Source organism: Manis pentadactyla, chromosome 1 (genome assembly GCF_030020395.1).
Source record: "Manis pentadactyla isolate mManPen7 chromosome 1, mManPen7.hap1, whole genome shotgun sequence".
Lineage (NCBI taxonomy): Eukaryota > Metazoa > Chordata > Mammalia > Pholidota > Manidae > Manis > Manis pentadactyla.
Genome location: NC_080019.1, coordinates 177,816,890 through 177,844,424, shown reverse-complemented (window position 1 = coordinate 177,844,424; position 27,535 = coordinate 177,816,890). Strand labels below are relative to the sequence as shown.

The window sequence follows — 27,535 nt, the reverse complement described above, 5'->3', positions numbered from 1 at the left end:
ACCTTAAAGATCATCAGGTCCCATGTTTTAATGTAAGAAAGAACTAAAGCAGTCAGAGCCCATTCATGCCAAGGGTGTGTGATTTATGGGAAGTGAAGGAAAGAGCCAGAAGGGGAGGGACTGGCCAGTTGTGACCTACTCTCCTGTCACCTTTCCTACTAGAGGAGACTCCCCGAAATGAACTCATTTCCTGGTGGACCCTCTTAGGGCTTGTGACTCATTAAGAAATACACATTTGGTCTCTCCTCCGCTTCCTGTCAGACAACTCTTAGAGCCCTTGGAATGTCTGCAATGCTGGGTGTCTGCCTGGTAGCCGGGGACTCCTGGGTATGCTCCTATGGGGACTGGTTGCCAAGGGACTGACCAACAGATCAGAGGGTCCTAACTTCAGCCCCGCCCTGCAACCCAGGCAGGACAGAGGAATTCCTCCTCTGTCATGAAGGGAGGTTGAGTCAATCACTAATGGCTAATGAGTTAATCAGTCATACCTACGTAATGAAGCCTCCATAAACACTCCTAAACTGTGCAGCTGAGCTTCTGGGAGCTCCTGGGATGGGGAACGTGTGAAAGTGCTGAAGGGTGGTGCTCCCCATACCTTGCCTTATGCATCTCTTCAGTCTGGCTGGGCCTGAGTTGTACCCTTTTATAAGAAACTAGTAATCTGGTACATAAACTGTTTTCCTGAATTCTGTGAGCCATTCTAGCATATTATCAAACCTGAGGAGGGAGTCATGGGAGCCCCCAATTTATAGCCTTTCATTGGTCAGGAGCACAGGTGACAACTTGGACTTGTGATTGGTGTCTGAGGTGGGCAGTCCTGGGGCAGAGCCCTTAACCTGTGGGGTCTACCCTAACTCCAGGCAGTTAGCATCCGGGCTGAGTTACTTTGCTGGTGTCTGCTGAGAACTGGACAATTGGTTGGCATGGAAAAACTCACACATACGGCATCAGAAGTGAGTATACTGAGTGTAGAGAAGAAAGTTTTTTCCATTTTAGGCTGGATAAATAATTAAATTAATATAGTAATGCTTGTCAGGAGCTAAAAGTCTTCATACCTGAACCAAGTCATTTTCCTTGTAGGTAGCTTTTTGTGGTGTAAATGGCAGAATTTCCAGAATATCCTGCCTAGCCTTAGGGCATTTACATACAATGGATGTTTTGGGGCCTCCGGTATCCCCCGGGGAAAGGGTTGGTGAGAAAACAGCTATTTGCCTCCCTCCGTTCCTGCTACCTAATTGGTCTGGTGCCAGTCACCAGGCCAGCCCATGGAGCTTGGGCCTGAAGGGGCAGGCGGGGAAGAGGAGTGTTTGCTGCCGCAGCCGGAACGGATGGAGCTGGGCTTGGCTTGTGAGTCGGCCCAAGCAGTGTTCAAAACGGATTCTCCCAAGCTCCTTCCCCTTGCCTTACTTCAGCTTCACTGGATTCACAGGGGGATTTGTTCCGGGAGGGGAACCCCCTTACTCCCAGAGCTACACTTTCCTAAGAAAATAATCAGAAACTAGGATGAGGATAAATATACTACAATGCATTCCCCAGAATACATCTCCGCGGAAATGGCCTTAATGTCCAACAATAAAATTAAATACTTTAAATTATGTTTCCCTTGTCATGGGTAAATAAATGTTCATTATATGTTAAGGATATAAAACAAAAACACAGTTATGAACTGTTCTATACTAAATCATTTACATCAAGAAGCAAAGAAAGCATTATACTTCCCTATTTTTAAAAATGAAGCCTTTGGGGGGAAAAAAATGAAGCCTTTGGAACCTTCAAGAGGAAAATCGGACAGTTTGGAAACTAATCCAGGAAGGTTAAGAAAAACTTTCCTCCAAAAGGTTAAAAGACATTCATGGTTCCAAGTGTTTTCAAGGCCGGGTTCCGGCGCTTTAACTGTGGCTATGCTGTCTTTGAAGCTAAACAAGGAAGTGCTTCCATTTCTTAGTGAAGATCTGGACCTACCTCAGTAGCTCTTGCTGCTTGTTCTTCTGCTCCAAACTCCACAACAGCAAATTGCTCTGGCTCTCCCGTACACTTACAATGTGGTACACCTATGTAGACAACATTGCCATATACTTCATAAACATCGCCACATTTCCCACATACTCTTTCAATCCAGCTGTGATAAATGCTTTTAGGAATTAACTTCTGTGATATGTTAGAAGCAGTATTAAATATGTAAAGATTTAATAACTATTGTAATAGAAGGTCTGTACATTACAACTTGAATATCTAAAAAAATAAAATAAAAATGAGGACTTTGGGAGGGACACAAAAGGAAAGAAAAGAAAGAAGGCAAGTAACTCTTAGGCAGCCAACATGTGCCAGGTGCTTTCAGTTCATCACAAAACCGACGTGAGGTAAATAAAATTATCCCCCTCCTTTATCTTAATGATGCTTTTTTAATGGATGAGAAAACAAGATCTCCCAAAGAAATAAAGGAATTCCTAAATCACAGGGCCAGCTCCCAAGCTCACGATTTTCCCAGATTTTCCCACCACATTTCGCTGCCCAAATGCTTGAGGAGCTTTGGCTCTGCTTCTACTGCCATTTGGAGTTTGATTAAAAACAAAATGCGGACCACGTTATCACAAGTGCCTTCAATACACATTTATTGCCAAACCACAGCACAGTAACTATAATGTCAACATAACCATATTTCCTGACTGAACAGGAGATGGCCATTCTAGGGTGCATTCCCCAGAGAAGTGGAGGCTTATATGGAAGCTCCAGCACTGTGAGTAATGACTAGAACCCCCATTCTGAACTAGGAGTTCTAAACCATTAAACATTTAATTACCACTTTGGCAAAGCCATGCACATTACCATTTTTACAATGTAACAGCACAGAGATTTAAAATGCATCTTTATTTTTCAGAATCTTCAGTATTCACAATGTGTAAAATGAAGCAGTTTTTAAAGTAAAATGCTATGCCAAAACACAGTTTCTTAAAAAGACCCGATGGGAAATTACATATGAATAATATTTATCAGTGCTTACAGTTGACATTAACTAGAGTCTTAAAAGAATAAAAATACTGAAGACTTCAACATTTCCTTACAAAAGTATACTTGGCCATAAAATAAAAATCTATAAAACCCCAAATATTACAAAAGTAAAATGCAAAAAAATTTATTATTAAAATGTAATACAATCTTTACATGGTAAGAATCATTTAAAAATGCACAGAACACTTCATAAGTTGTGATGAGCTTCAGAGGGAAAATTCATCACACACACTCATGCTTTGACAGTTGCATAGACCAGACTCACCAGATCGCAGAGCTGAGCCAGCAGATACGCACCCCTCCCCCCCAGGATCAAGTCTCAGTGTGGTTAGATTCTAAGCCCTCCCTGCACCCGTTCAGATTTGCACCGTGTCTTGTGCCCAGTGGAGAAAGTTTGCCCAGACACACGGGAGGAGGGGTACCTGCTGTCATGGAGCCTGTGTATCGCCTGGATCTTAGTGTTGCTGTTTTAAAATTGGGTGCTGGAACTGGGAGGCATCACAAGAGATCATCTGGTCTATCCTCAGTCCTCTGGGACAGTCCTGACCCATTCTCTTACGTAGAGCCCTAGCGACAGGCAGTCCACTGCAGCCCACGAGAGTACTATTTCACTCTGGCAGTCATTCAACTGTAGCAGTTCTAGCCAAAACCCATGCCCAGGGTGGTCCCAGATCCCAAGAGGAAAGGAATTTGTTCTTCCTTAGGCTGAAAACGAGTCAGAGGTTTCAGTGCAGCCTGCAACTGGGAGGAGGAAACGGAAGGGCATGAACTGACATGAGACTCCAGGCCAAGAGGGAGGCCAAGGCTGAGAGGAGGGCCACTACTGGAAAACTTGGGGAACACGGGTGAGGTTGGGGGAAGCCTATTTGCATGATAGGCCAGCCAGTGTGGACTGTGACGGCTGTGGGACCCCTGAAGGCTCCTGCCCTGCTCCAGCCTCTGCTCTGTTCTGCAACCATCCTCCCTCTGCTTCCTTCTACCTGCTGCCCCTGCCCCTGCCTGCCTTCCTGCTCTGTCATGTGGTACGGAGCCACGAAAGCCAAAGAACTATAAATGGTGTAAAATTATACTAATTACTCTGTGGCTTGAGAAGCAAAAGGAAAATAAAGTGCTTGGGCTTTCAGATAGTGAGTTTGGTTGGACAGGTTTTCTGGCTTGCTTCTAAGAGGGCAACTGAGAGGACAGAAGCAGATGGAAAAGTCTGAATGGAGTAAGGATGGTAACTTGGACCTCTGTCCGCTTGGACTACCCAAGATTTCTTTGCCTCCAAGAATTGGTATGAAAAGTCACGACTCTGTCAGACTGCAGGAGACACAATAGGGTTTTGAAGGCATGCTTTCAATCACGGAACAGTCCTTTGCAGGATGGAAGAGGGGTAGGTTGTAAAAATTATAAACTTGAATAAAACACAGAGTTTCTCTTGGGGGGCGGTGGATAGCTACATTCCCTTTCTCAGAGCCGAAGAAGAACCTCCACTCTGCCAGACAGGGCATCTGTGCGGGCGATGCTCCCAGACGGCTGGCTCCACCTCCCAGCCTTCCCACATGCTGGGCAATGTGAAGCCGTGGGATCGGGACACTTCCCCCACCTCCAGCTCCACTACAAGACCTCTTCATCTGGGGTCCTCTGCCCTGGTTTGCTCTACTTGTCACCCCTCTGCCACTCTATTTCCTGACCACCTCTCTCCTGCCTCCATTCTTTGAAAGCAAGAACTTCTAAGTGCAAAAGGAAGTGGCTCTGGAACAGATGACATGGAGCTTGTAGAATCTCCATCCCTCGAGAGCTGAGAAAGCAGTTGGCCAGACACACTGCACGCAGGATGTGCTTGGAGGCAGGAGCCCGGGCCAGATCACTTTGGGAGAATGAGCCAGTTTGGGGTTTGTTTTCCAGAATCTGCTTCCACCGCAATTCCCTGCCTCTAAGCTTCTTTTGCTCAGCAAACATATTAACGAATGCCTACAGGCCTGGCTAATGTCTCACTAACTCTCTCACGGTGGTCTCCTGGGCCTTCTTATATGGCTCCATCTCTCCCTTGCTTGAAAGCTTTTCTCTCTGCCAAATCTCATGTCTGAATCAACACTAGCAGATCTGAAGTCTTTGAGCTTGTTAGGTTTCCCTAAAACCTTTCCATTTCTTTTCAAGCCATCAAAACAGATTTCTTTGCCTTTCCCTTCAAAGACTCTGGGGACATTTCTATTCTGTGAAGGTTACATATAACTATACATCAAATAGGGACAAGAATGGATTTTCAACAGCCCAAGAAAACAGAATTTAGAACTGATTGCTTTCCAAATAGAGTAAGAAACCATAGATAGTTGTAGAAATAAGTTACAAAGCTTCCAATAGCCTTTGGGGGTGTGGCTAGCTTTGAATTACAGTTCTTATGAACGGACTTATCAGAATATGAGCCTGAAGGCTAGGATGCTGTCTTATTTGTTTCTGCATCCTCCGTGCCTAGTCCAGTGCTCAGCATGCGGCTAGAAGCCCAAGAGATACTGGTTGATTATGAAATTCAGCTTCTTCCATCCCAGTTCGTTCTTTATTTGTTCCTTAATTTCATCTGCCACTCCTAGCATTTAGTATTGGCTATGATGAAATCCCTGCCTGCCTTTATTTTACAATGTTCCATTATGTTCAAATCGTATTATCAAGTACTCAAAAGGAAAAAAGATCGCAGTCTGCTAAAAGGTAAGAGAAGCAATTCTGTAAGATAAAAATTAAAGTAAAAAAAAACCATAAAGTATATTTCAGGACCTAGATAACAAAGAATATATTGGTAAAGGAATACTGAGAGTGAACAGGCAAAGGAACCAGTAGCTGCTTCATTAGAGTTAAGCTTTCCCCAATTAGATGGAAGGACAACTACAGGCAACAGAATGTAGCATGGAGTTGCGTGTCTCGGGGTCTATTTAAGCTTGAGTTTAAAAGAACAATTATAAAGGGACTTCTCTGAGATAAAAGAGGGTGAAATGTTAGGGCTAAGATACCAATTGACCTTTTTTCCCCTGAGAAGGATGAGGGTAACTTTATTTCTTTGGGAACAGAGCAAGGATCCTGGGGTACAAGCCAAAAGGACAGTGAGGTAGAGGCACGGCTCCACTGAGGACATTTACGTCACTTACTGAAATGGATTTCTTGGCCGCACCTTGCTGGTCAGGGAGAGCAATGCAATGTGAGAGGGAGTTCAGGGGGGTATTATGAGGAAAGAGACCACCCAGCACATACCGTCCCTTCTGCCTGGATTCCGTGGGCAAGCCCTGTTCTGCCTGTGTGGTGAGGGGGGTCACTCCTCTCCCATGACTTCTTCCACACACTTTTTGAGTCACAGACTTAAAAAGATGCTGATAGACAGTGACTGCAAAGTGGGGGGTGAGGATGTAATATGGGTGAATGTTGAAACCACAGTGTTGGCATGTGAAACCTTCATAAGATTGTATATCAATAATATGTATATCAATAATAAATTTAAAAAAAAGGAATAGGTAGTTATGTGTGTAGGTCAAGGAAGTGATTTTGCTTTGGACTTGTGGATGCTATTTAGTGGGATGGAGGCAGAATTTTCCTAGGACTTAATTTTCATAAGCTTCCAAAATGATACATTTATAGTGGGGAGGGAAGTAAATTTGGAACTGGGGACATCTGTAGCAAATAAAATCATCTGCAGAAAACCTGACCTTTAGAGCATTTTGGAGTTTCCACAAAGGTTTAGGAGGCTGGGCCCTCACTAGCCATGCATCCAGCATGGCTTTTGCGTGGCACACACAGGTGGAAGGACCTGAAGGTCTTCCACAGTCTCTAGCCCCAAAAGGAGCCCTTTTTTCTCTGGCTGGTATCACAAGTTTGACCATTAGAAATAATTCCTTTTGGTGTTTAGTCTTTGTTAAAATTATTCAAGTCATTCTCCTTAAGAGCCTTAAGGCCTTACAAATCTGTGTATCTTAGTGTGTAAGCATTTGTTAAGTTGTCTTCAGAGGAAGCTGGAGGTGCCAATAATCTCCCCAACTTCCCAAAGCCATGCAACTTCCCAAAGCCATGCAACTTCCCAAAGCCACACTATTCCCCAGCCATGGAATGATGGTAAGCTTTGGGGTTCGTTGTGCCACAACTGACTCTATGCTCTCAGACAGATACAGGTTCTGTCTATGGTGGAAATTCCGGTGGAAAAGATTATCTTTTCTTTGAAATCAGTTTTGGTTAATGATGGCATGAGAAAAATCTTTGGGTTCTTGCTATACATGATTAACTGGCTGGGAAACCATCATTGTTCCTTTTTGTTAGTTCAGGAGAGTTATTTATTCTTAAAAATCTGTCTAAATGATCCTGAAGGGTAGAAACATTTTTGATTCTTTCACAGGCGCAAACTGCACATGTATTTGTACTCTTTATACAGAATGAATAAAAAGATAAATGAAGGAATAAGCAGATATTTCAATAGCCTGAGTCTCCATGACTGCCTAGCACCTGTAACAGTAACACCTAACTAACAGCCTTGGGCAAGGTCCTCATTTGCTCAGAATGATGATGTATAACTGGAGATGCCAGCAGAAAGGTATTACACACTCACGTTTTCAACTTTCTGTGGTGTGAGGCCAATAGTGTATATCAGACAACTATAAAACTTTTCAGCAAAAAGGGACATCTCCGCTGACCCTCCTATTTCAGAGGTGAAGAACCTGAAGTCCAGAGGTAACAGGTGGCATGCCCAGGCCCCAAGGGCACTCGGCAGCTGCACTGGAGGCAGACAGACGCCCAGGCCCCCTGACCCCCAAGCTCACCTTCTTTTGCATCATCTGTCTCTCTGCCAGCTTTGGGCCTGCGTCAGAGTCTCCATGAAGCTAACACCTGTGGACAGACCAGACCATGACATTCTGAACCTCTGCTCTCACTGTAAAATATCTCCACAGCTCTAATGGCAGAATTAGGCTGTACAGAGATGACATTTTTGCAAAGCAACTTCCAATTCTTTGGTGCCATAACCCTAGAAATAGAAGTTTGAGAATCAACTTTACCATCTGATCTGACAGTCTGATTTCTCCATGTGCAAACCCATGGCTGCCTCATGATGAATCAATCAAACCAAAGGATGGGCTCCTGCTTTGGCCTGAATCCAGTGAGCAAATGCAGAACTCTGACCTGGCTCCCAGAATCCTATCTCAACATCAGATGGCAGATGTCTTATTGCATTTGATAAATTTGATAAACCCGGCATTTCATACAAATGTCCTTCAGAGAAATAAACAGCACCTGTACTTATTTCCTATCACAGACAATGAAAAAGCCATTTCTTCTTGTTGAATATGTGCACAGGGGAATAGCCTATGTGTTCATATATGGCGACTCACAGGATGGCTACTGTACAAAGGAAACACGAAGGTGCCAGGAACATCTAGAGCTTTATAGACTGCATGTACTTCCCTCATTTTCTAATATTTAAGTGAAGGGACCTGAATTTCTGAACTTAGAACCTTAAGGCACATCTTTGCTCACTCTCCCATTTGAGAAACTTGGTTAAATGAGAAATGAAGTGATTCGCTCAAGGTCAGACAGCTGAAGACACTAGGCCCAGGACAAGAGCCATATGTGGGGTTCCTAGGTCTTTTGCCTAGTTCATGCAGAAACTGGCCACCTCTCCTCTCTAATGTTGGAGACTCAGAATATCTGGGTTTCACATAACTTGCTTCCAAGCATTGTCAGAAATAAGTAAGAAGACACAACCAGAAAGGAGAAGCTGGATGGGAAGGAGGGCAGGAAGTGAAGGAGTGGCCAAAGGAAGCTATGTTCTTACCCTACTACAGTTCATAGGTTTTACTGGTAGCTTGAAAATTAGGAGAGCTAAGGAAGGTGACTGGGAAAATAGTAAGGACTGCCAGAATCTTCATCAGCTATTATAAAGCTTATTCCCTTGACTTTCTGCTTTCTACAGTACGGTACGCCTCTGCTGAGACACAGAGCCAAGGAAGCCTCTGTCAAGGAAATAGATTTGGATTTTGGAGGTGGGTCATTCACTTTCTTCTCACAGTGTATGGATCTTAGTTGGTGGCATAGAAACAGAAAATTATATTTCCAGTAAGAAAAACAGGATATTGCATATTGGAATTCACCTTTAAACTTTAGGATGTAATAGAGCTTGATGGAACACAACCAGGTCTGTGAAATGTCTCTATTAACTGCTGCTACATTTGATATAGACTCATATAGGAGAGAATTATCTCAGAAATCCCTGCTTCTGCCCAAAAAGTTAATGCCAACGTGGTATAAGAGTTCCCTAATGATTTGATTTTAAAACTCTCTACATGTTTTTATACATACATATGTAAATGCACAGAATTTCTTAAAGGATTTGTAGTAAGGAAAGGAGAATGGAGGGGCCAGCACATTTGTATGGAGGCTGACTTCACTTTCTATTTCTGTACTGGGTAGTTTAGAATGGGTACACACTGAGGTGCTTCTTGTTTAATTTTCAAAAATTTAAAAGAAGTGAGAAAATTTCCTTAAAATTTACATAAAATGTACTTCTAGTTAACATATTGATCACTTACAGAAACAGTGCTGGTCTAAGAGTCAGGTAGCCTGCTAAAGCCTAGATGTAGCACTTAACCTAAAAGTTCTGTTAATTTGTAAAATGAGGTGGTTGGATTACATCATCCCTTTGAGTCTATGATCCTACTGAGTAAATGGGAAGAAAGTCAATCTGAGTTAGAGGAAGTATAAACTAAGTTCTAGTAAGTAGAACTATTACTTTCTAATATTAAAGTAAATTAAAAGTGTCTTCAAGTCATTCTTGCCATTCTGGTCAGGATGGCAGAAGCCTCCGTTGCAGACCAGAGGAGCCAGGCGGGGTTGGGGGAAAAGTCAACTTAAGGAAATGGAGATACAGGAGAGTCTCAGGAATGGAGCTGAATGACTGATCCAAGGGTACAGAAAGCTGAGGTCCCAGGCAATGAGGACGAAAGCCTCAGAAAACTGTAAAATGAACAAGACACCAATAGTTTCAGTCACAACCAACAAACTTAATTGTTTATAAGAAGCACAGCTCAGAGGAGAGAGTTGGGGCCGTGTCCTTGCCTGTCCTCTCTGCCCCCAGTCTCTGCTATTACCAGAGGTGACATGCCCACGGTCTCTTAAGGACCTTGGTGTTAATTCCTAGAAGTCATTCCTGAATTTGAGATTCCAAGTGAGCTGGGATGACACCTGGAAGGAAGTGAATTCTCAGGATACCAAGATGTCTGCTTACTGAGCAGATGACTCACCTCTACTGAGCACAAAATACCCAATGGAAGCCATTAAAAGAACACCCCAATATCTCCCTGTCAAGTTTGTTTAGGGGGGTCCAACACTTTTCCCCCTGAAAGTTGCTGATATTTTCTAACAGACTAGCAAACTGTTTGATAGCACAGAAACAAACTTTATATTGTCCCTGTCTATGTAATTCCAAATTAAAGTGGAATTCTACTTTTCCCATATTTATAAAATCGGTCTGATAAAATTTTTTAACATTGAAGCAAGGTTACTATGCATTTGATCTGAGTTTAAAATGCAGGTTGTACTTATGCAAACAGCAAGATGAATGCCTAGGTTTTAGTAAAAATAATAGTAAAAGACACTAATTAAAAGATAAGTAGATGGGAATATAATTTATTCAATTTAAAATCTCTCTGTGTGAGTCCCTCATTAGAAGGGCTTCATAAACACAAGCTGTAAACATTCTCAATAACTAAGCATGAATATATGAGCTAGGATAAAATGTGGCTCTTAGGCCATATATGCTTAGATATATAAAATTATACTTGTACTTGATTCCCTCTTGCTATTTTATTTGCTCCACCCTCCAGTGAAATGCATTTGTGTGTCACTGTGTTGTCCCTATACCCATGCCATGGGTCATACTAAAAAATGCTGCTTCTCATAAACTGTGAAGTAATCACTGATAAGCCACAGGGAACTTACACTGTAACACAGCCTTACCAATCAGTAATGCTGTTGACTTGGTTTATGAGGATTGAATTATTCATTAGAATCTCTTCTGAGACTTAAAGATGTTAGAGAACCAACAGGATAGTGATGAAGAACACAGAATCATCTGTTTAAAGCCAAGTGATCACCTCCCTGTACTTTCCACTCAATAACGGCCATTTGCTCGTAAGACCCATTGTTTTTGAACACGGAAGACTATTCATGAACACCCCCAAACGTCCAAACTCTACTACAATTCTGTGAGGTAGGAAAAACACTGCGTTTGGGGTCAGAAGGTGTGGGTTTCATTTCTACTTTTTTCATTAATGAGGCTTGTGACCTTCGGAAAGATCCTTTACCTTTCTAGGATTGTTTCTATAAATTCTAAAATGGGGGCTTGGATTAGTGGAGGGTTAAGATTTCTTTCAGTTACAAAATTTCACTAAGACTCTATAATGTTTGCTTAGAAAGTGTAAAGACAGCAGCTGGTCTATTTTGATGCATACAGATTAAAAAAGACTCAAAAAGTAAAAAAAAAATGATTTGAAATATTCAGGTAAATAAATGATTGATAACCCTCCACAAAGCCTTTAGGTTCTCTCCTATCAGATTTGGTACATGAAATTTTGATCACTTGAAACAGCTGCAGTTTGTGATGAGGACAGTTACCTGAAGTGACTGACAGAGGGACTCACCTCAGCTCATCTCACGGAAGCTAAAAACAGTAGTTGTTATCTTGTACAGTGCAAGAATTTTTTATCACCCCTCACTTGGGATGTCTTTAAATTAATTAGTCATTTAGGTAATATTTTTAAAGAGTTATTCTTTACTTTGTGTTAGAAGTACAATTAACCATAATTAAAATGTTCTGTATTTTAATAAAGGAGTCTTACTACAGCAAAATTTTATATAGCAACATCCTCAAACACAATAGCTCTGACTAAAACAAAATATTCATGTCTCCCTTCTCCTTTCTGTCTTCTTTTTGAACAGGAAGAGTTGGTGGTTATTTTAGCACCTGGGGCATGGAATCCGATATCTGTAGTGGCTGACTGTCAATCATCTTCAAGAATTCTGCTTTCCTCTTATTGTACTTAAGGAGAAGGACAGAGTTAACTGGAATAAAGCCCAGCTTTCATAGGTTTCTTTTCCTTTTTAGCAAATTCCTTAGTTCCTTCAGTTCTCACTGCTAGGCTAGCAGGATGGTTATAAAAGGGGATGACTTAGAAGTGACTGAAGACATGTTAAAACCAAGGGTTTTCTTACTTTTCAAGTTGCACAATTTATGATCTTAAAAGAAGGCTTGGCAGTAGTAGAATCTTCCTCTAGACCGAGGTGAGTGCTCCTGTGTAGAGGTGAGCAGAATTAAGTGCTGAGCAGCTCTCCTTAACTATGCTTAACCACCTTGGCTAACAGAGGACATGGCTTACACCGTCTGTCCAGAAAAAGACAAATAAATATATATTTAGCTGACAATGAAGATACAATTTCAACTGAGGAAAAAAGGAGAGGGGGTTGGAGGAAGATGACAATAATGAAGGTAAAGTATTACTGCTGACTTTTTGGGACAATGTTTGCTTTTCCTGTGTGAGGGGAACTGTGTAAATGTGATCAGTGGTAATACTGTAATTCTACCGGCATATTTTATGTCACAGTGAAATACGTATCTGAGAGCTGTCCAGTGAGTGACCATTATTTTTTTAAAAGCTACCATCCATAGAAAGAGAACAGGTACTGGCAAAATACTACCCTCTCCAATACATTGACTCCCTATAGAATTTTAAAACCTGAATTAAAATATAAGAATGTAATTAAGAAATCACTCCACAGATTTGAAAGTTTCAATATTATAAGTTGTTCTTTTCAAACAAGGGTCATGTAATAAAATTTAACCCTGATAAATAATAGCTGGTGCTGGACTTTACATCCCATGCCTACACACACACACATATATATATATATGCTGAAGACACAGAATGTTCTATGTAATTTGTCATTTCACTCTTAACAAAGTGCTAAATCAGAATGGAATTACATTTTTCATACAGTATTTAATGCAACTATATTAAACATTTAGTCACCTTTAATATAATTATCCATGAAAGAGCCTAGTAGAAATTGTATTTCACAGAAACAAGGATAATTTGAGATTGAGACACAAGTATGTGATCTGAAGTCACTAGAAAGCACTCGATCAGCATAATAAAGATGACCAAAGGTTTCCAACCTAATTAAAAATGAGTCATATAAGAAATGGCTTTATTAGAAAAAATGTAGTGTACATGTGGTTAATTTCTATCATTAATATACTTCTTGGCTATTTTATAATTCAAATCTGATATAGGGTTTAACCTTCTTTAGGAGGTAGGGGCATTTCTTCCTAATCTGATACATGACTTAGGGAAGGAGTTATCTTCACATGACACCCTTTATTTCTTTTCATAATTACAATGATCCATCAGTAGTTTAGCACTGGCACAAAACATAGTGGGCATTATTTCGGTAGTGCTTTATGTATAAGAAATCCATACGTCCAACCCCAGAATCAGGCACATATGTGCATTTTACAGAGTTTTTAAATCCTCTATTATCTTTCAAGTCCCACATAATTATTACCTAGTCGCCATTAAATTAATGTGATCATCTTAATCTAAAAAACCTCAGAAGAAGTTTCTCTTCTTTTTTTCCCTGTTAGATGTGCCCCTCCAGGCAAATGTGCAGTGTGCAGTATCGATTTCCAGGCTCTTTTAAAACTCCTTCCCATCTGTGCTATTAAACTGAGACCACCACGTCAAGATAGAGTCTGTCGTAGGATTCCCTGAAGCACAGGATGAGGAGGAGACTGAGCAAGCACGACCCGGGAAGGCACCAGTTGAACCAAGACAACTCTGTAAGACAGAAACATGCACCTGTAAGCATCCGCGTGTCACCAGCAGCACCCCACGTGCCGGGAGCCACCTGCTCTGCAAGCAAGAGCTCTCAGGATACATGTGCCCCGGAAGGCCAGAAAGCTGCGGCTTTCAGTAAACAGTGACAATCTGGAGTCTGAGTGACACCTGTAATCTATCACAGGGCTTTCATGCGGAATATTTTAAATCAATATTGTTAATAACTTTTAATCAATTTAATCCGCCTTGACTCTGGTGACAAAAAAATCTATTACTTCAAAGAAAAGAATAAATCACCTTAAAATGTTGATTTGTTAATTATTTTTTAAGTGGCCTCTCTTACTATCACTCTTGTCCCTGTTTTGAAACATCTGGTAGATTGGAAAGACAAGAAAACATCTGAATTTTGATATAACACTTTTATATATACTTTTTAGACAAAAATATCTAATTCTCAGCAAAACCATCTAGAAGGAATCACTGCAAAATAGGTTAGAAAACATCTATATACAAAATATAAAACAAAAAAATTGTATATATAATGTAATATGTAATATGTATATTACATTATGTATATAATGTAAAACATAAAAAAGTTAATCTTCATTCTACCCTCAGAGAAACTACTGTGAATATTTTTGGTTATTTCTTTCTAGTCTTATTTTTCTCTACCAGCATAAATGGCTATGATGGTGCCAATTATCAGAAAACCAAGAGGAATCACCTTAACAGGCAATTCTGTTGTTATCTGACTTAATGGTATCAAGGGCATTGTTCTTCCAAAAGGCTCACTCATGAATTCAGGACTCTTGCACAGGCCAGGCCAGGCCGCGTCTCCTGCAGCCAGTACACACCAGGCGACCCAGTGGTCCTCGAGAGCGGCTGGCTGTTCAGGCTCCTCCTGCACCGCCCGCCTTGCCAGCCCAATGCTGGTGCAGAAGCGAGCAGCTTCTTGGCATAAAGAGGTTCCTCCTGTTGGTGGTGGTGGGGATAACTTCCCTAGCTTAACATCCATTTAGGTATTTCAATGAAAAACGGCAACAAATGAGGGAAGCAAGTTCCCTGGGACCTGGCCGGACTCTGGGCTTGGCTAGAGGCATTCACTTTCCCTTTGGGTTCCTACAGAATGTTAATGCTGCCTTCATCTTCAAATATCACCCTAAAGTCTTCCACACTGCTGCTTTAGTTTAATCCATAATTCATATGGCTAAAAGAGCAGTTTATGCTCAGGAATGGAAATCAGAAAACCAACTGGTAAGAATAGGTGCAAAAATACTTTTTTTCTGTAATATGCTTACAAAAGCAGCCCTCTCCACCTCTCAATTTCTACATTTTAGAAGTCAGACATGCTATTTGATAGCATGTAACAAAGATATGTATTTTTACGGTATTTTCATGCAAAGCTGTGTTTTGTACTTTCCTGGGATTGAATGTAATCTAAACACTCAGAAGGACTGTGACCTCTGGAACCTTGTCTTTTTTTCTGATGTTCCCTGAAATGACACACGAGGCACTTTCTGTTTTTATATGAACCATATAGATTCTGGATTTCTGATGTTAATTTTAACAGGCAAAAAGGAAGCAGTAAAAAAATAAGAGAAAAAGCAGTGAAATAGAGACAACAACAAAAAGTTTGTATTGAAAGTAAGCATTTTGACTTCCAGGTCTAATTTTAAGCAACAGCTAAAAGAAAGTATGGTACTTGACAAAATGGTGTACAACAATGACATTTTCTAAATCTTAGGAACTGTGTTTTATGGGGGGCTAGAGGTACACACACATAGCAAGCAACAATCAACTTGTCCTTGTGCTCCTTAAACCTAGGAATTGGTCAGATATTTCCAAAGCAGACTTTTTTCTTCCACCAAAGTTGTAAATTATTCCTTCTCTCTGGGTTCCACTGAAATCTATAAAAATGCCTCATAATTGCTCATCAGTGTCATAGTTTGTTGGTTAATTTTTACTGTTGGGCTTCTCTTTATGAAGTCAAATCTACCTTTCTGTAAGTTCACTCAACTCAACCAGCTGCAAGTGTTCTTTGAAATTATTTGCCTTTTCAGAGAGCAAAAGGTCAGAGACCAGAATATCTACATTTTCCACTGAAATCCATTCACAGAAACCACTGTGGAGGTGGCCTGATAGGGAGGCAATGGCCTGCTCACAAGTTCACTTTGACTTATCAGTAGCAAAGTCAACTGCCCTCCTTTCTGAGCCCAGTGTTGCATGACATCATTGAGCCAGTAGAGTTCGGATGCATTGAAATTCTCTTAATTCTTACCCTTTCTTCTTCAAAGGGGGGTGCAGTTTTCTAACATTCCTTCCCTTTGCCTTTCACTAGATAAAACATAAATCCATACTCTAAGGCAACAGTTCGCCTCTCCATTTCTGCTGGTTGTCTATCATTTACTAGATGCACAGCAGCCCGTGCGCTCTGCACTTTGCTGCATTCTGTCAATTTATGGTTTAGACAGGTGCTATGTTTATTCAGTGAAATAGGCTCTGCACCAAATATTGCTGCTCTGCCGGGACTGAACTAATTAAGATTTTGCTCATTCTTACCTTTTGCTTCCAGAAGCAAAACGTTTTACTCCATATTTCCCTTCAGCACTGCCATGCTTTGGTTTTTACTTCCTTCAAGCACTTGTCTGCTTCCAGATACCACCCTCCAGAACCAACCTTGCACTTGCTTTGGTGATTTAACCAGAATCATGATGATTTAACAAAACTGTCTCCATTCTCACTCAAGAGAAGCCAGCTAACACCATGATTTCACAGTGTAATGTAATGCCCTCCTCCCTTGCTCCACATTATTACCCAACAGATCTGATATCACTTTGCATTATTTTGCTCCTTACATATAAAATTACTTCTCATTAGTCCGTATCTGCTGAACAGTTCTGGTAACCACAGTGCCTCCCACCTCAGCCAGGCCCCTGAATCTCTTGAGCTACACTGCAGCCTCAAATTCATGGTTACGTCAAAATGAAAGGACTATGGTAAAAAACCATTAAGCTTTTAGCCAAAACCTACTGCAAAACTTCCAGAACAGCAAAAAAACCAACCAGACAGTAAAAACTTCAGAACAAGTTACCAACTACAAAATTGAACACCAGAATACATTTCAGAGCACATAAAGAACACAACAGCATTCTCAAACTGATTTTGTACATGAAATTTTTGGACTGTGCTGTCTGAAATAACTTGCTGAGATTCTCAAAGCAAACAAATATGCTTATTGGAAAGTGACTTTAAAAAACAGTCAGAAAAACTAAGAAACTTCTGAACATTGTCCCAGGTACCCAACACAAATTCAAAAATAGGACATGGGGACCTTGAAATCCAGGGCTCTAAATAAGGCAGTGACATGGGTATAGAAGCCTGTGTGGCATTTGCCATCAATGATGGCGATAGCCATGATCTGCAGGCATATCACCAGTAGTCTTTCTTGCAAGGCAAGTCATTCTAACTTGGTCATTTGGGGGCTGGTCTGTATAGACCTGAAACATTATCTGTGATTTAATCACCTACTAGACAGCACAATGCAAGGAAATAAAAAACTATAGTCAAGAAATTCAGTACTTCTTTGAGAAGTGAACTAAAAAACTACAGATCTTCATGATGATTAAAAATCAGGCCTTTCAAACCTATAACTAATACAGGCAAACTTTGTTTTATTGTGCTTCCCTCTACTGTGCTCCAAAGATACTGTGTTTTTTTACAAATTGAAGGTTTGTGGCAACCCTGCATCGAGAAAATCTATCAATGCCACTTTCTAGCAGTGTTTGCTCAGTTTATGTCTGTGTCACATTTTGGTAATTCTAACATTTCCAACTTTTTCATTATTATTGTTATGGTGATCTGTGGTCACTGATCTTTAATGTTACTGTTGTAATCGTTTTGGGGTGCCATGAACCACAGCCATAAAGTGAACTTAACTGACAAATGTGTATGTTCTGACTGCTCCACCCACTGGCTGTTCCCCGATCTCTCTCCCTCTCCTCAGGCTTCCCTGTTGCGAGACATACCAACATTGAAAATTAGGCCAATTCATAATGCTACAGTGGCCTCTAAATGTCCAGAGAAAGGAAGAGACACATAACTCTCACTTTAAATCAAAAGCTAGGAATGATTAAGCTTAGTAAGGAAGGCATAAGGAAAGCTAAGACAGGCCAAAAGCTAGGCATCATGCACCAACTGTCAAGAAGAGAATGCAAAGGAAAAGTGCACTGAAGGAAATTACAAGTGCTACTCCAGTCACCACATGAATGATAAGAAAGTAAAACAGACTTACTGCTGATAAAGAGAAAGGTTTAGTGGTCTGGATAGGAGATCAAACCATCCACAGCATTCCCTGAAGCCAAAGCCTAACCCAGAGCAAGGCCCTAGGTCTTCAATTCTAGGAAGGCTGAGAGAGGTGAGGAAGCTGCAGAAGACAAGCTGGAAGCTGGCAGAGGTTGGCTCATGAGGCTTAAGGAAAGAAGTCGACCTCGTAACATAAAAGTGTGCGATGAGGCAGCAGGTGCTGATGCAGAAGCTGCAGCAGGTCCCCCAGGAGATCCAGTTCGGACAGTTAATGAAGGCGGCTACACTGAGCAACAGATGTTCAATGTGGACCAAACAGCCTCCTGTTGGAAGAAGATACCATCTAGGACTTTCAAAGCTAGGGAGGAGAAGACAATGCCTGGTGTCAAAGCTTCAAAGGACAGGCTGACTCTCTTGTGAGGAGCTAATGTAGCTGGTGAAGTTGAAGCCACTGCTCATTTATCATTCTTAAAATCTTAGTGCCCTTATGAACTGTGCTAAATCTACTCTGCCTGTTATTTATAAATGGAACAAAAAGGCTAGATGAAAGCACATCTGTTTACAACATGGTTTACTGAATATTTTCAGCCTACTCTTGAGACCTACTGCTCAGGAAAAAAGATTGCTTTCAAAATATGACTGCTCACTGACAGTGCATCTGGTCCCCCAAGAGCTCTGATAGAGATGGACAATGAAATTAATGTTGTTTTCATGACAGATAACAACATCCATTCTGCAGGCATGGATCAAGGGGTCATTTTGACTTTCAAGTCTTACTCTACAAGAAATACATTTCATAAGCTACAGCTGGTTATAGGTAGTTTTGATTCCTGTGATGGATCTGGGCATAGTAAACTAAAAACCTTCTGGAAAGAATTCACCATCTATTAAGAACATTTGTAACTCATGGGAAGAAGTCAAAATATCAACATGAACAGGAGTTTGGAAGAAGTTGATTCCAGCCCTCATGGGTGACTCTGAGGGGTTCACGACTTCAGTGGAGGAAGTCACTGCAGATGTAGAAATAGCAAGAGAACTAGAATTAGAAGCAGAGCCTGAAGAAGTGGCTGAATTGCTGCATCTCATGATAAAACTTGAATGGATGAGGAGTTGCTTCTTATGGATGAGCAAACAAAGTGGTTTCTTGGACTGGAATCTACTCCTGGTGGAGATGCTATGAATATTGTTGAAATGACAACAAACTATTTTGAATATTTTGAAAGAAATTGTACTGTAGGTAAAATGGCATTGCATGCTTCAAAGAAATCATTCATGAAACAAAGTCTCAACTGATGTGGCAAAACTTCATTGCTGTCTTATTTTAAGAAATTGCCACAGATACCCAAGCTTCAACAACTGCCATCTTAATCAGTCTGCAGACAACACCGAGGCAAGACCCTTCACCAGCAAAAAAGATTCTGACTCACTGAAAGCTCAGATGATGGTTAGCATTTTCTTTTTTTGCAATAATGTACTTTCTAATTAAGGTACATACATTTTTTTAAAGAAATAATGCTACTTACTGCACACTTAAAAGACTAGAATATAATATAAACATACCTTTTATAGGCATTAGGAAACGAAAGTTCATTTGTCTCACGTTTTTGCAAAATTGACTTTATTGCAGTGGTGTATAACAGAATCTGCAATCTCTCGAGGGTGTGCCCATATCTGCTTGTATCTGGTCACTTTGAATCTGCAAAATGAGGAGTGAGCACTGACTAATGTCAGTTCCCATTAATTCACGCCAGATTCTGTTGAACAATCTTAAAGCTGCAGCTGGATGTATGAGAGTGACATTCTACTGGCCAATTACAACGGTCAGGAGGGCAGCACTTTTCCACAACCGGACACTGTAGGGTATCCCCTGCCTTATGACCAATCAGTATGTGTTGTATTCTAGAGACCACATGCAAGAAGTTTATTGGGGGATAACATCTGGCATCTACTATTGTTCTATCTAAATATTGGGAAGACAAAACTCTATTTCCAGCAGACAGGAGAAACCACTGTCTACTAGGCTGCAAGGACCACTTAGCAAGTCTGTGTATGAGCTGGCAAATCACTTCTATCACCTGAAGAGGCAGCACAGCCATCTTTCATACTTTACTAGGCTGAAGAAAGGCACTGAGCCTCTTAATTTCAACTGTGACATAACTGAAGAGCATTAAGACTGATATATGATAACAGTTATATGATTCTGTTTAGAAAACTCATTGGAACTCTTAGTCTAAACTGAGTCTTAGACTAAAACTCAGTCTAAGACCTGGTGAAGGCATTTTCCCTAATGGAAACACTTGTTTCCAGGGGGACAGTAAAGAGTGGTCTGACTTCATTAATATCACTCCACTTCATGTGATAAACCAAACTCTCATCAAGTTTAACAAAATTAAAACCTACTTACCTGCATTACTGACTGATAGAAATAATCTAGTTTGATGTTTGTTACATTAAGGAATTAATTTATCATTTGGATGCTTTCTTATTAGGCAGAAGTGCTATGCCAAAATTTCAAAACCCAGGGCAGATTGTTTTATCAGCTTTGGAAGTTTCAAAAATTTATTTTCCAGTCAAAAAGGTTATCATGGTTATTTCAATTATAAGCCTGTCAGAAAGTTTCATATCAATCATCAGGCCTCTTGGAGTATCACATTTTAGAGCATTTGTTACATCTGAATCTTACAAATTATATTCTTCCATGTACAAATTATCCAAATTTAGTATTTGATGAGTAATTAAGAGAATAGCAACCAGGAAGAGGTAGTAATATTTAGATTGTTTAAGATGAATAGAATGGGTTATAGACCCAGTAGAAATTAATAAAGCTTTATATTCAAGAATCACAAGTATAAATCCTTACTTTAACATGTAAAAAGAAATCCTAGGTAATTAAGCCTAAATTTTCTGAAACACTAAGTCAGAATGTGGACCACAGAAGAGGGACTATTAGAAAAAAAACTGAAAAATGGTGCAATAGGGAGCCACTATAACCCATGGACCTCAGCGCCACCCGCGCCTGCCGTCAGCAGGCCCAGCAATCGTCCCAGCTGTCCTTGCAGAGTCTCCTCCTGCCCCCTCCAAGTTTACTTTAAAGCTTCATTCTTACTTTAAGCCCTTTCTCCACCAACTCTCAATAGACGAACTGGCTTCTAAGCTGCAAGGTGCTGCTGTCAAGGAGCTCCTTCAATAATCTGCCCAGCACAGTATCTGTTTCTGGGCCTGGTGTGCACCACCTTCTCTCCTATCCCTTTGTCCAAGGCTAAGGCTTCCACTTGGTATCAGGACCCCATTCCTTCCTCTTTTGTAAGGATCTTTCTTTTCTTCAAAAGTGTACCCCTGGGTTCTAACTTCAACCTTTGTTTCACTCTATACCTGTACTGACCAATTTGGTGGCCATTAGCCACATGTAGCTACTTAAATTCAAACTTAAATGAATTAAAATGAAATAAAATAAAAAACCAATTCCTTAGCTAACTTCATGTGGCCAGTGGTTACTGTATTGGACAGTGCAGATAAAGATCATTTCCCTTATCATAAAAAGTTCCATTGGATGGTGCTGTTCTATATACAATACATACTCATTGGTTGACCTTTCATTCATCCCTAAGGCATTCAACTACATTTATGCCCCAGACATTACTTTATACCCTATGTTAAGACAGTAGATTCTACATTAACAACAACAACAAAAAAAAACAATGTACCAGCGGTTCTCCATGAGAACACCTGCATATCAGAATCACTTGGGGGGCTTTTAAAAATACAAATGCTGGGCCCCAGTCCAGGTCAATTAAATCAGAAACTGTAGGAGCTGAGGGCGCATTAGATTAGGCTAGGATACACTTCAAGAAAAACAACTGAGGATATGTTCTTTTATTAGCATGTGAAAGTGCAAATTAGTAATTTGCCTTAGTGAGGATTCTCCATATAAACTCCCTTTGTGTCAGTGCCACAAACCTCTCTCACAACACATTGAGACAGCAATAAAAAGTCAAATTTCTTACCTGTGTGATAAAATGTGAGAAAAAATAAAAGTACTCCCATGAACATATTACTTAAAAAAGTGACAACTCCACAAGTAATTCCTTCTGGAACTGGGTAGACAGTTTCCACAAAAAGCTCAAAAAATATAGGTATACTGCTATTCAGAAACACTCCCAGGAGAATACAGGAGGCGTACAGTGTCACTAAAATAAAAACACAAACATTTTAGTCTCAAGGTAGCAGTAGTGAGTCATATCAGAGAGGCCTACTTGATAGTCTCTTTCCTAAGTATCAACTCTAGAATCCCATCTCTTCACTGGTAGTTGATAAAGTGTGACAAAGCACCACACAGCTGTCAGCTCTTTGCTCAGGTTTTGTGGAGCAGATGGGTAGAGGTTTTACTGCTGAGTGATGACCAGCTTAGGTGCTTTACCTTTTTGGTGGATTATTGCAAGCACAGAAACAATTTTACCACTATAATATAATAAAAAGGATCCTTCTCCCTCAGTCACACTCCTGGAAAATGGATAGATAGATAAAACATAGCAACTTAATTCAAAATCTACACTCATTCTATAATTCTAAAGAGGACTTAAAAATCTAAGAATAAATATAAGAAACAATTATGTTTTTATAATTTTGGAACACAGAAAAAATTTTCACTCAGAAATGTATAAGCAATAGTGGTTAGGATCCCATGTTAGTAAGTAAAAAGCCTATTAACCCTATTCTATTGTGGAATCTTTGAATAAGGGCATTATTTTTGTTCTAAGAAGACTGTTTAGGGAAATGTATCCCACTCCAAATACTTCTACCATGGCTACTGTCTATATGCAAACCTTCATTACTTTTAATTTGAAGGTGAAAATTGAACCAATGAGGGAAAAAAATGATATTCTATTTAGAAACCTAAAACACATCTCCTATCATACCCACTTATGATAATGAGTAGAATTTATTTTAAGTTCATCAGGAAAATATTTTAAATAAAAGTATGGGTTAAGGAAAAGATTTCTGTATAGGAACTGCAGAAAGCGAGGAGTTACCCTAAATCAGTTATATATTTATTATTCCAAGACCACATCAGATTTTCAGAACTTGCCATAATTGATTGCAATCACCAACAGTCCACAACATTGCTGAGGGAGTTAAAAAAAAAAGTATCTATTTTTTTCTAATAGAACTTCTCCAATTAACCTCAACAATTATTTCCTCTTCCAATTTACACTAGGCTTTCACAATTATAAAATATTATTACATTCTAGTAACACAAATTGCTGATGATTATGTTGACTTTCTTTGAATAGAAGATACATAGGAAAATACAGACCAAAAGGATGACAGTGAATAAAGAACACACTGCTGGCTAAAGCAGTGACTAAACTATTCACAGAACTACATGCAAAGCATCTGATAGTTACAATAAATGCCATTAAAAACATGAAGTAATTTTTAAGAGATTCTTAAAAACAAAACACCTCAGGTTCACTGCATATTTGCTGGACTAGCCACATATATCAATCAATGCATTCTACTTCACACGATTCACTGGTGGTACATTATGAAATGTAGGGATGGGATGTCACTGGTAGCTTCTATAGTATTCTATCTATAAAACATTTTATAACAATTTATCAGTCAATCAGTGGTAATCAGAGCAGAGATGGCTACCAACCCAAACACAGATCAACCCAGGAGCACAAAATAAGAAAACATTGAAATAAATGACAGGAAAAATCAAACTCCTAAGAACTAGCAAGTAGCAGGTCTAAGGATTCATAAACCACTGATAGAATTACCTGCTTTTAGGAAACATGTTTGGAAATAATCTTTCAACATTTTCATTTCTGAAGGAAATATACCTCACATGTAATTGTAAACAGGCAAATTAAAATGTAATAAATGAAAAATTGTCGTAATCCATATAGACAGCATAACTGCATGTTGTAAAAGAATGATAATGTAATAGTGGGGACATACTGAAAGGGCCTCTCAGTATGAAGTCTTGAAAAGAGATATGATTTCATTGATTTTTATCAAACATGGTATAAAAAATGAGCAATACTTTCTGGATGTCTCAGAAAAGTAGAGCCTGGTGAAGCAGAGGGGGCCCATCTGGAAAGCCCTCAGGATCATGCAACTCCTTTGGCTTCATTTCACGCTAATTAAGAATCTTCTGATTATGATTTCCTAAGTATCTGTCATTAAAAAGGTAAAGTTTCTACTGTTGTTGAACACTATTGATAAAACTGTAAATAATTCATCTTCTGGTGGGTAATTTGGAAATGTCTATCAAAATAAACAATGCACTTACTCTTTGACCCAGCAATTCCACTTTGAGGAATTTACCTTATAGCTCTGTAGGTACAAGTATAGTATATGAAGAACACTCACTGCACTATGATTAGTAGTAAGAAAAGACTAAAAACAAGCTAAATGTCCACCAATAGGGGGTTGGTTGTTTAAAAATGTATCAAACATCCAAACTGTTAAAAATAAAGTAACTCTGTATATACTGATCTTAATGACATCTAAGTTGAGTAAGTGAAAAAGATGCAGAAAAGTGTGTTGTATTTTTTAAAAGGACTCACATACACACACCTGTTTGTAAATTTACAGTCTCTGGGAAAACACACTAGAAACTGACATTCAAGGTTGCCTCCGAAGAGGGAAGTTGGATGTCATAGGAGAGTAGATATTTTTCATTGTATATCCTTTTACTACTATTTGAATTTCTTACTATGTACATGTCTTACCTATTTAACAAAATAGAAAAAGAGAAATTTCCTTGTAAATTAATGAAATGGCAGCCGATCCCAGTCCACTTCATGTGAATTTGTCACCTTGTCAATTCAGAAATGGCTATCATTTATCACATATGTGATGATGTCTGAACCACAGAATTAAGGTCCACACCTGGAAGCCACATAAGTTAGCCTTGGTGGAGAATCCTTGACATCAATATTCTCACTTCATTTATAAGAATTCCTATTATACATATGACAAATGGGCCGAGAAAACCAGGAATCAAAAAGCAAGCATTTTGACTCTGTTTTCTCCTCTTGGTATTTCTTGTATTATATAAAAATGGTGACCAAGGGGTTGTTTTACATTGGATGGATGTGCTGAAATCGCTTGTTATTACAGAAATGAAAGAATCAAAAGCATAAAAAAACTAAAGAATCAGGAACGGGTTAAATTAAGATGGTCAAAATCAGAATGGGGGATTTGATATACTTCCCAATGCTCTGGGACAGGCATACATTAGACGCTGATTATTATGAGTCTGAATTTGACTTCCACTTGAGTTTTCAGTTTAGAGTCTGCTACAGTATCTTTACACACTGGTTTGGCAGATCCAGTGGGTGAATGTCATCTATTAAAAGTCAGGCAGACAAGATAATTTCCTGCTCATCAGAGAGGGTTCAAACTACATGATCGTTAAATATTTCTATGACTTTATGTAACACTGATACTAAAATTATAATAAACTGCCTTTCAATTAAAATGTCAATGTAATTTAGCAGAACAAATACAATGCTGGTGCAGTTTTTTCAAAGAAGCTAATAAAATTTCACAGACCCACAGTTTAAAATTCAAAACAGAAGGTCCTGTTTAGCACAAAATACAACTACAATGATGGATTTCAAGAACACTAATTGGATCATAACCCTGAAAGTGCTATATCTCAACCCTGCTCTGAATGACCAACCAAATCCCTAAACTTTAGGGAAATAAGACTATGTAAAAAATACATTTTTATTAACCAAAACACTCAAATCTTAGGTGATCAAGGGATATAAAACAAATCACAAAATTTCAGGAAAGAATAGGAACTATTTCCCCTCAACATTTAAATGATATTCTTACAATACCATTAAAAACAATAACTTCAAAGCTTGGAGTTATAAAAGTCTTAAAACATTGTAAAACTGCTTTCAAACATATTATCATATTTAATCATCCTATCAGCCAATGCAGAATTTTACAGACAAGTGACAAAAGTTCTAAAAGTTCAAATGACTTATTTAGAAACAATGTAAATCAGTAGTGCTAAAAATAGTATAATTAAGGCCTACATCATCTAGCATGCTTTCTATCAGGCCAATGTGTCAGATTGAGAAAAACAAAACAAAACTTGGTGTTTCTTTTATTCAATGGTATTGACACAAAACGCATGCTTCCCAAATCTATATTCAGCATACAAGTTGGAAGTGATTACACCTAAGACAGATGACAGAATCCAAAATAGAGCACCAAAAGGTTATAAACAGACAGATGAATTTTAATCATGATATATGTAAAATGAGTCCAAAAATTACGGCTTTGGTATATAATAGGGAAAACTTAGGCCTTTCTTCAAAACCATTTATCAGATGTCTATTAATGTAAGCTGCTGTGCTGGGTCAGTAAATAGGGCACTCTATCCTCAAATCACTCCTAATCTAAAGGAATATGATGGACACCTACTGGCTCAGCAGCCATTTATATGCACAGCGCTAAGAAGATAATTATACTTCATTCCTTTAAAGCTAGGTCTAATCAAAAGAAGCAACAGCCTCCCAGTATTCGGTGCTGAGTGCAGCAGGAAAAGTGTGCTAAATCCTAGTAATATGTTCTAAGGAGGATCCTGACAAGCTGTGGTAGGTTTAGAGGACAGTGACTATGTAGTCAGTGGTGTAGAATCCACACCTGATGAGGGAAGGTGGTAGAACTGGGGGATGTTTAGATTAAAGGCTAAGGCCATATATGACGGCTATGTCCAAATGTTCTGAGGGCCACCAATGGAAGAGGGAGGGAGCTGACTATGCTCTCTGGGAACTATGTTGCTCCAAATCCGTTATCTCAGCAGGAGGAAGAATTTCCCAGGACCCACTGGGGACAAACAAGAATGTTTCCTCTTTCATCAGGTATTCAAGTTGCAGTCAGACAGACAGATATCTGGATTTTAATGGAAGAGATTCATTTATTGAATAAGTTATATCAGATGATGACTAAGGTTCACTTAAGTAGATCAACAACAAATTTAAATAAATGTAGGAAGAGAACTTAACTAGGATATTAAGAACAAAAATCTTATAGGGTTTTTAGGTGGATAAGAATAATACAGTTTTATTAAGCATTATAAATAAGAAATAAAGATTATAAAATTACATAATAAATCTTTATCATGAATTATTTTAAGTATTAGAGTCAATAAATTTCCCTAAAGAATAGGCTTATAACATTAACACACTTGATTATAAACTTTTGTTACTGCACGTTACTGACTGAATTTTTACTTTATGACAAAATTTGGAAAGTTAACTGGAAATTATTTGATTAGAACTTTATTAAAACTATTTCTACAATCTTAATGATGCAAGTGAAATTATACCCTTTGGAAATAAAGACACATA

General features: G+C 39.3%; 1 protein-coding gene across 2 annotated transcripts in view; it reads right to left on the bottom strand.

Moving 5' to 3' along the window:
- Nucleotides 1-2,849: 2,849 nt before the first annotated feature.
- The window catches only part of SLC49A4 (solute carrier family 49 member 4), an 89,930-nt gene continuing 65,244 nt past the window's right edge, over nucleotides 2,850-27,535 (bottom strand). Inside the window, exons 8-9 of one of the 2 annotated variants that reach the window (XM_036883491.2) lie at nucleotides 22,157-22,339; nucleotides 2,850-13,850 (exon numbers count right to left, since the gene is read on the bottom strand). In XM_036883491.2, the coding sequence (XP_036739386.1) occupies nucleotides 13,735-13,850; nucleotides 22,157-22,339 (299 nt within the window). In that variant the 3' untranslated portion in view covers nucleotides 2,850-13,734. The remainder of the gene's footprint in view (nucleotides 13,851-22,156; nucleotides 22,340-27,535) is intronic. The other variant, XM_036883492.2, reaches the window with a different exon arrangement.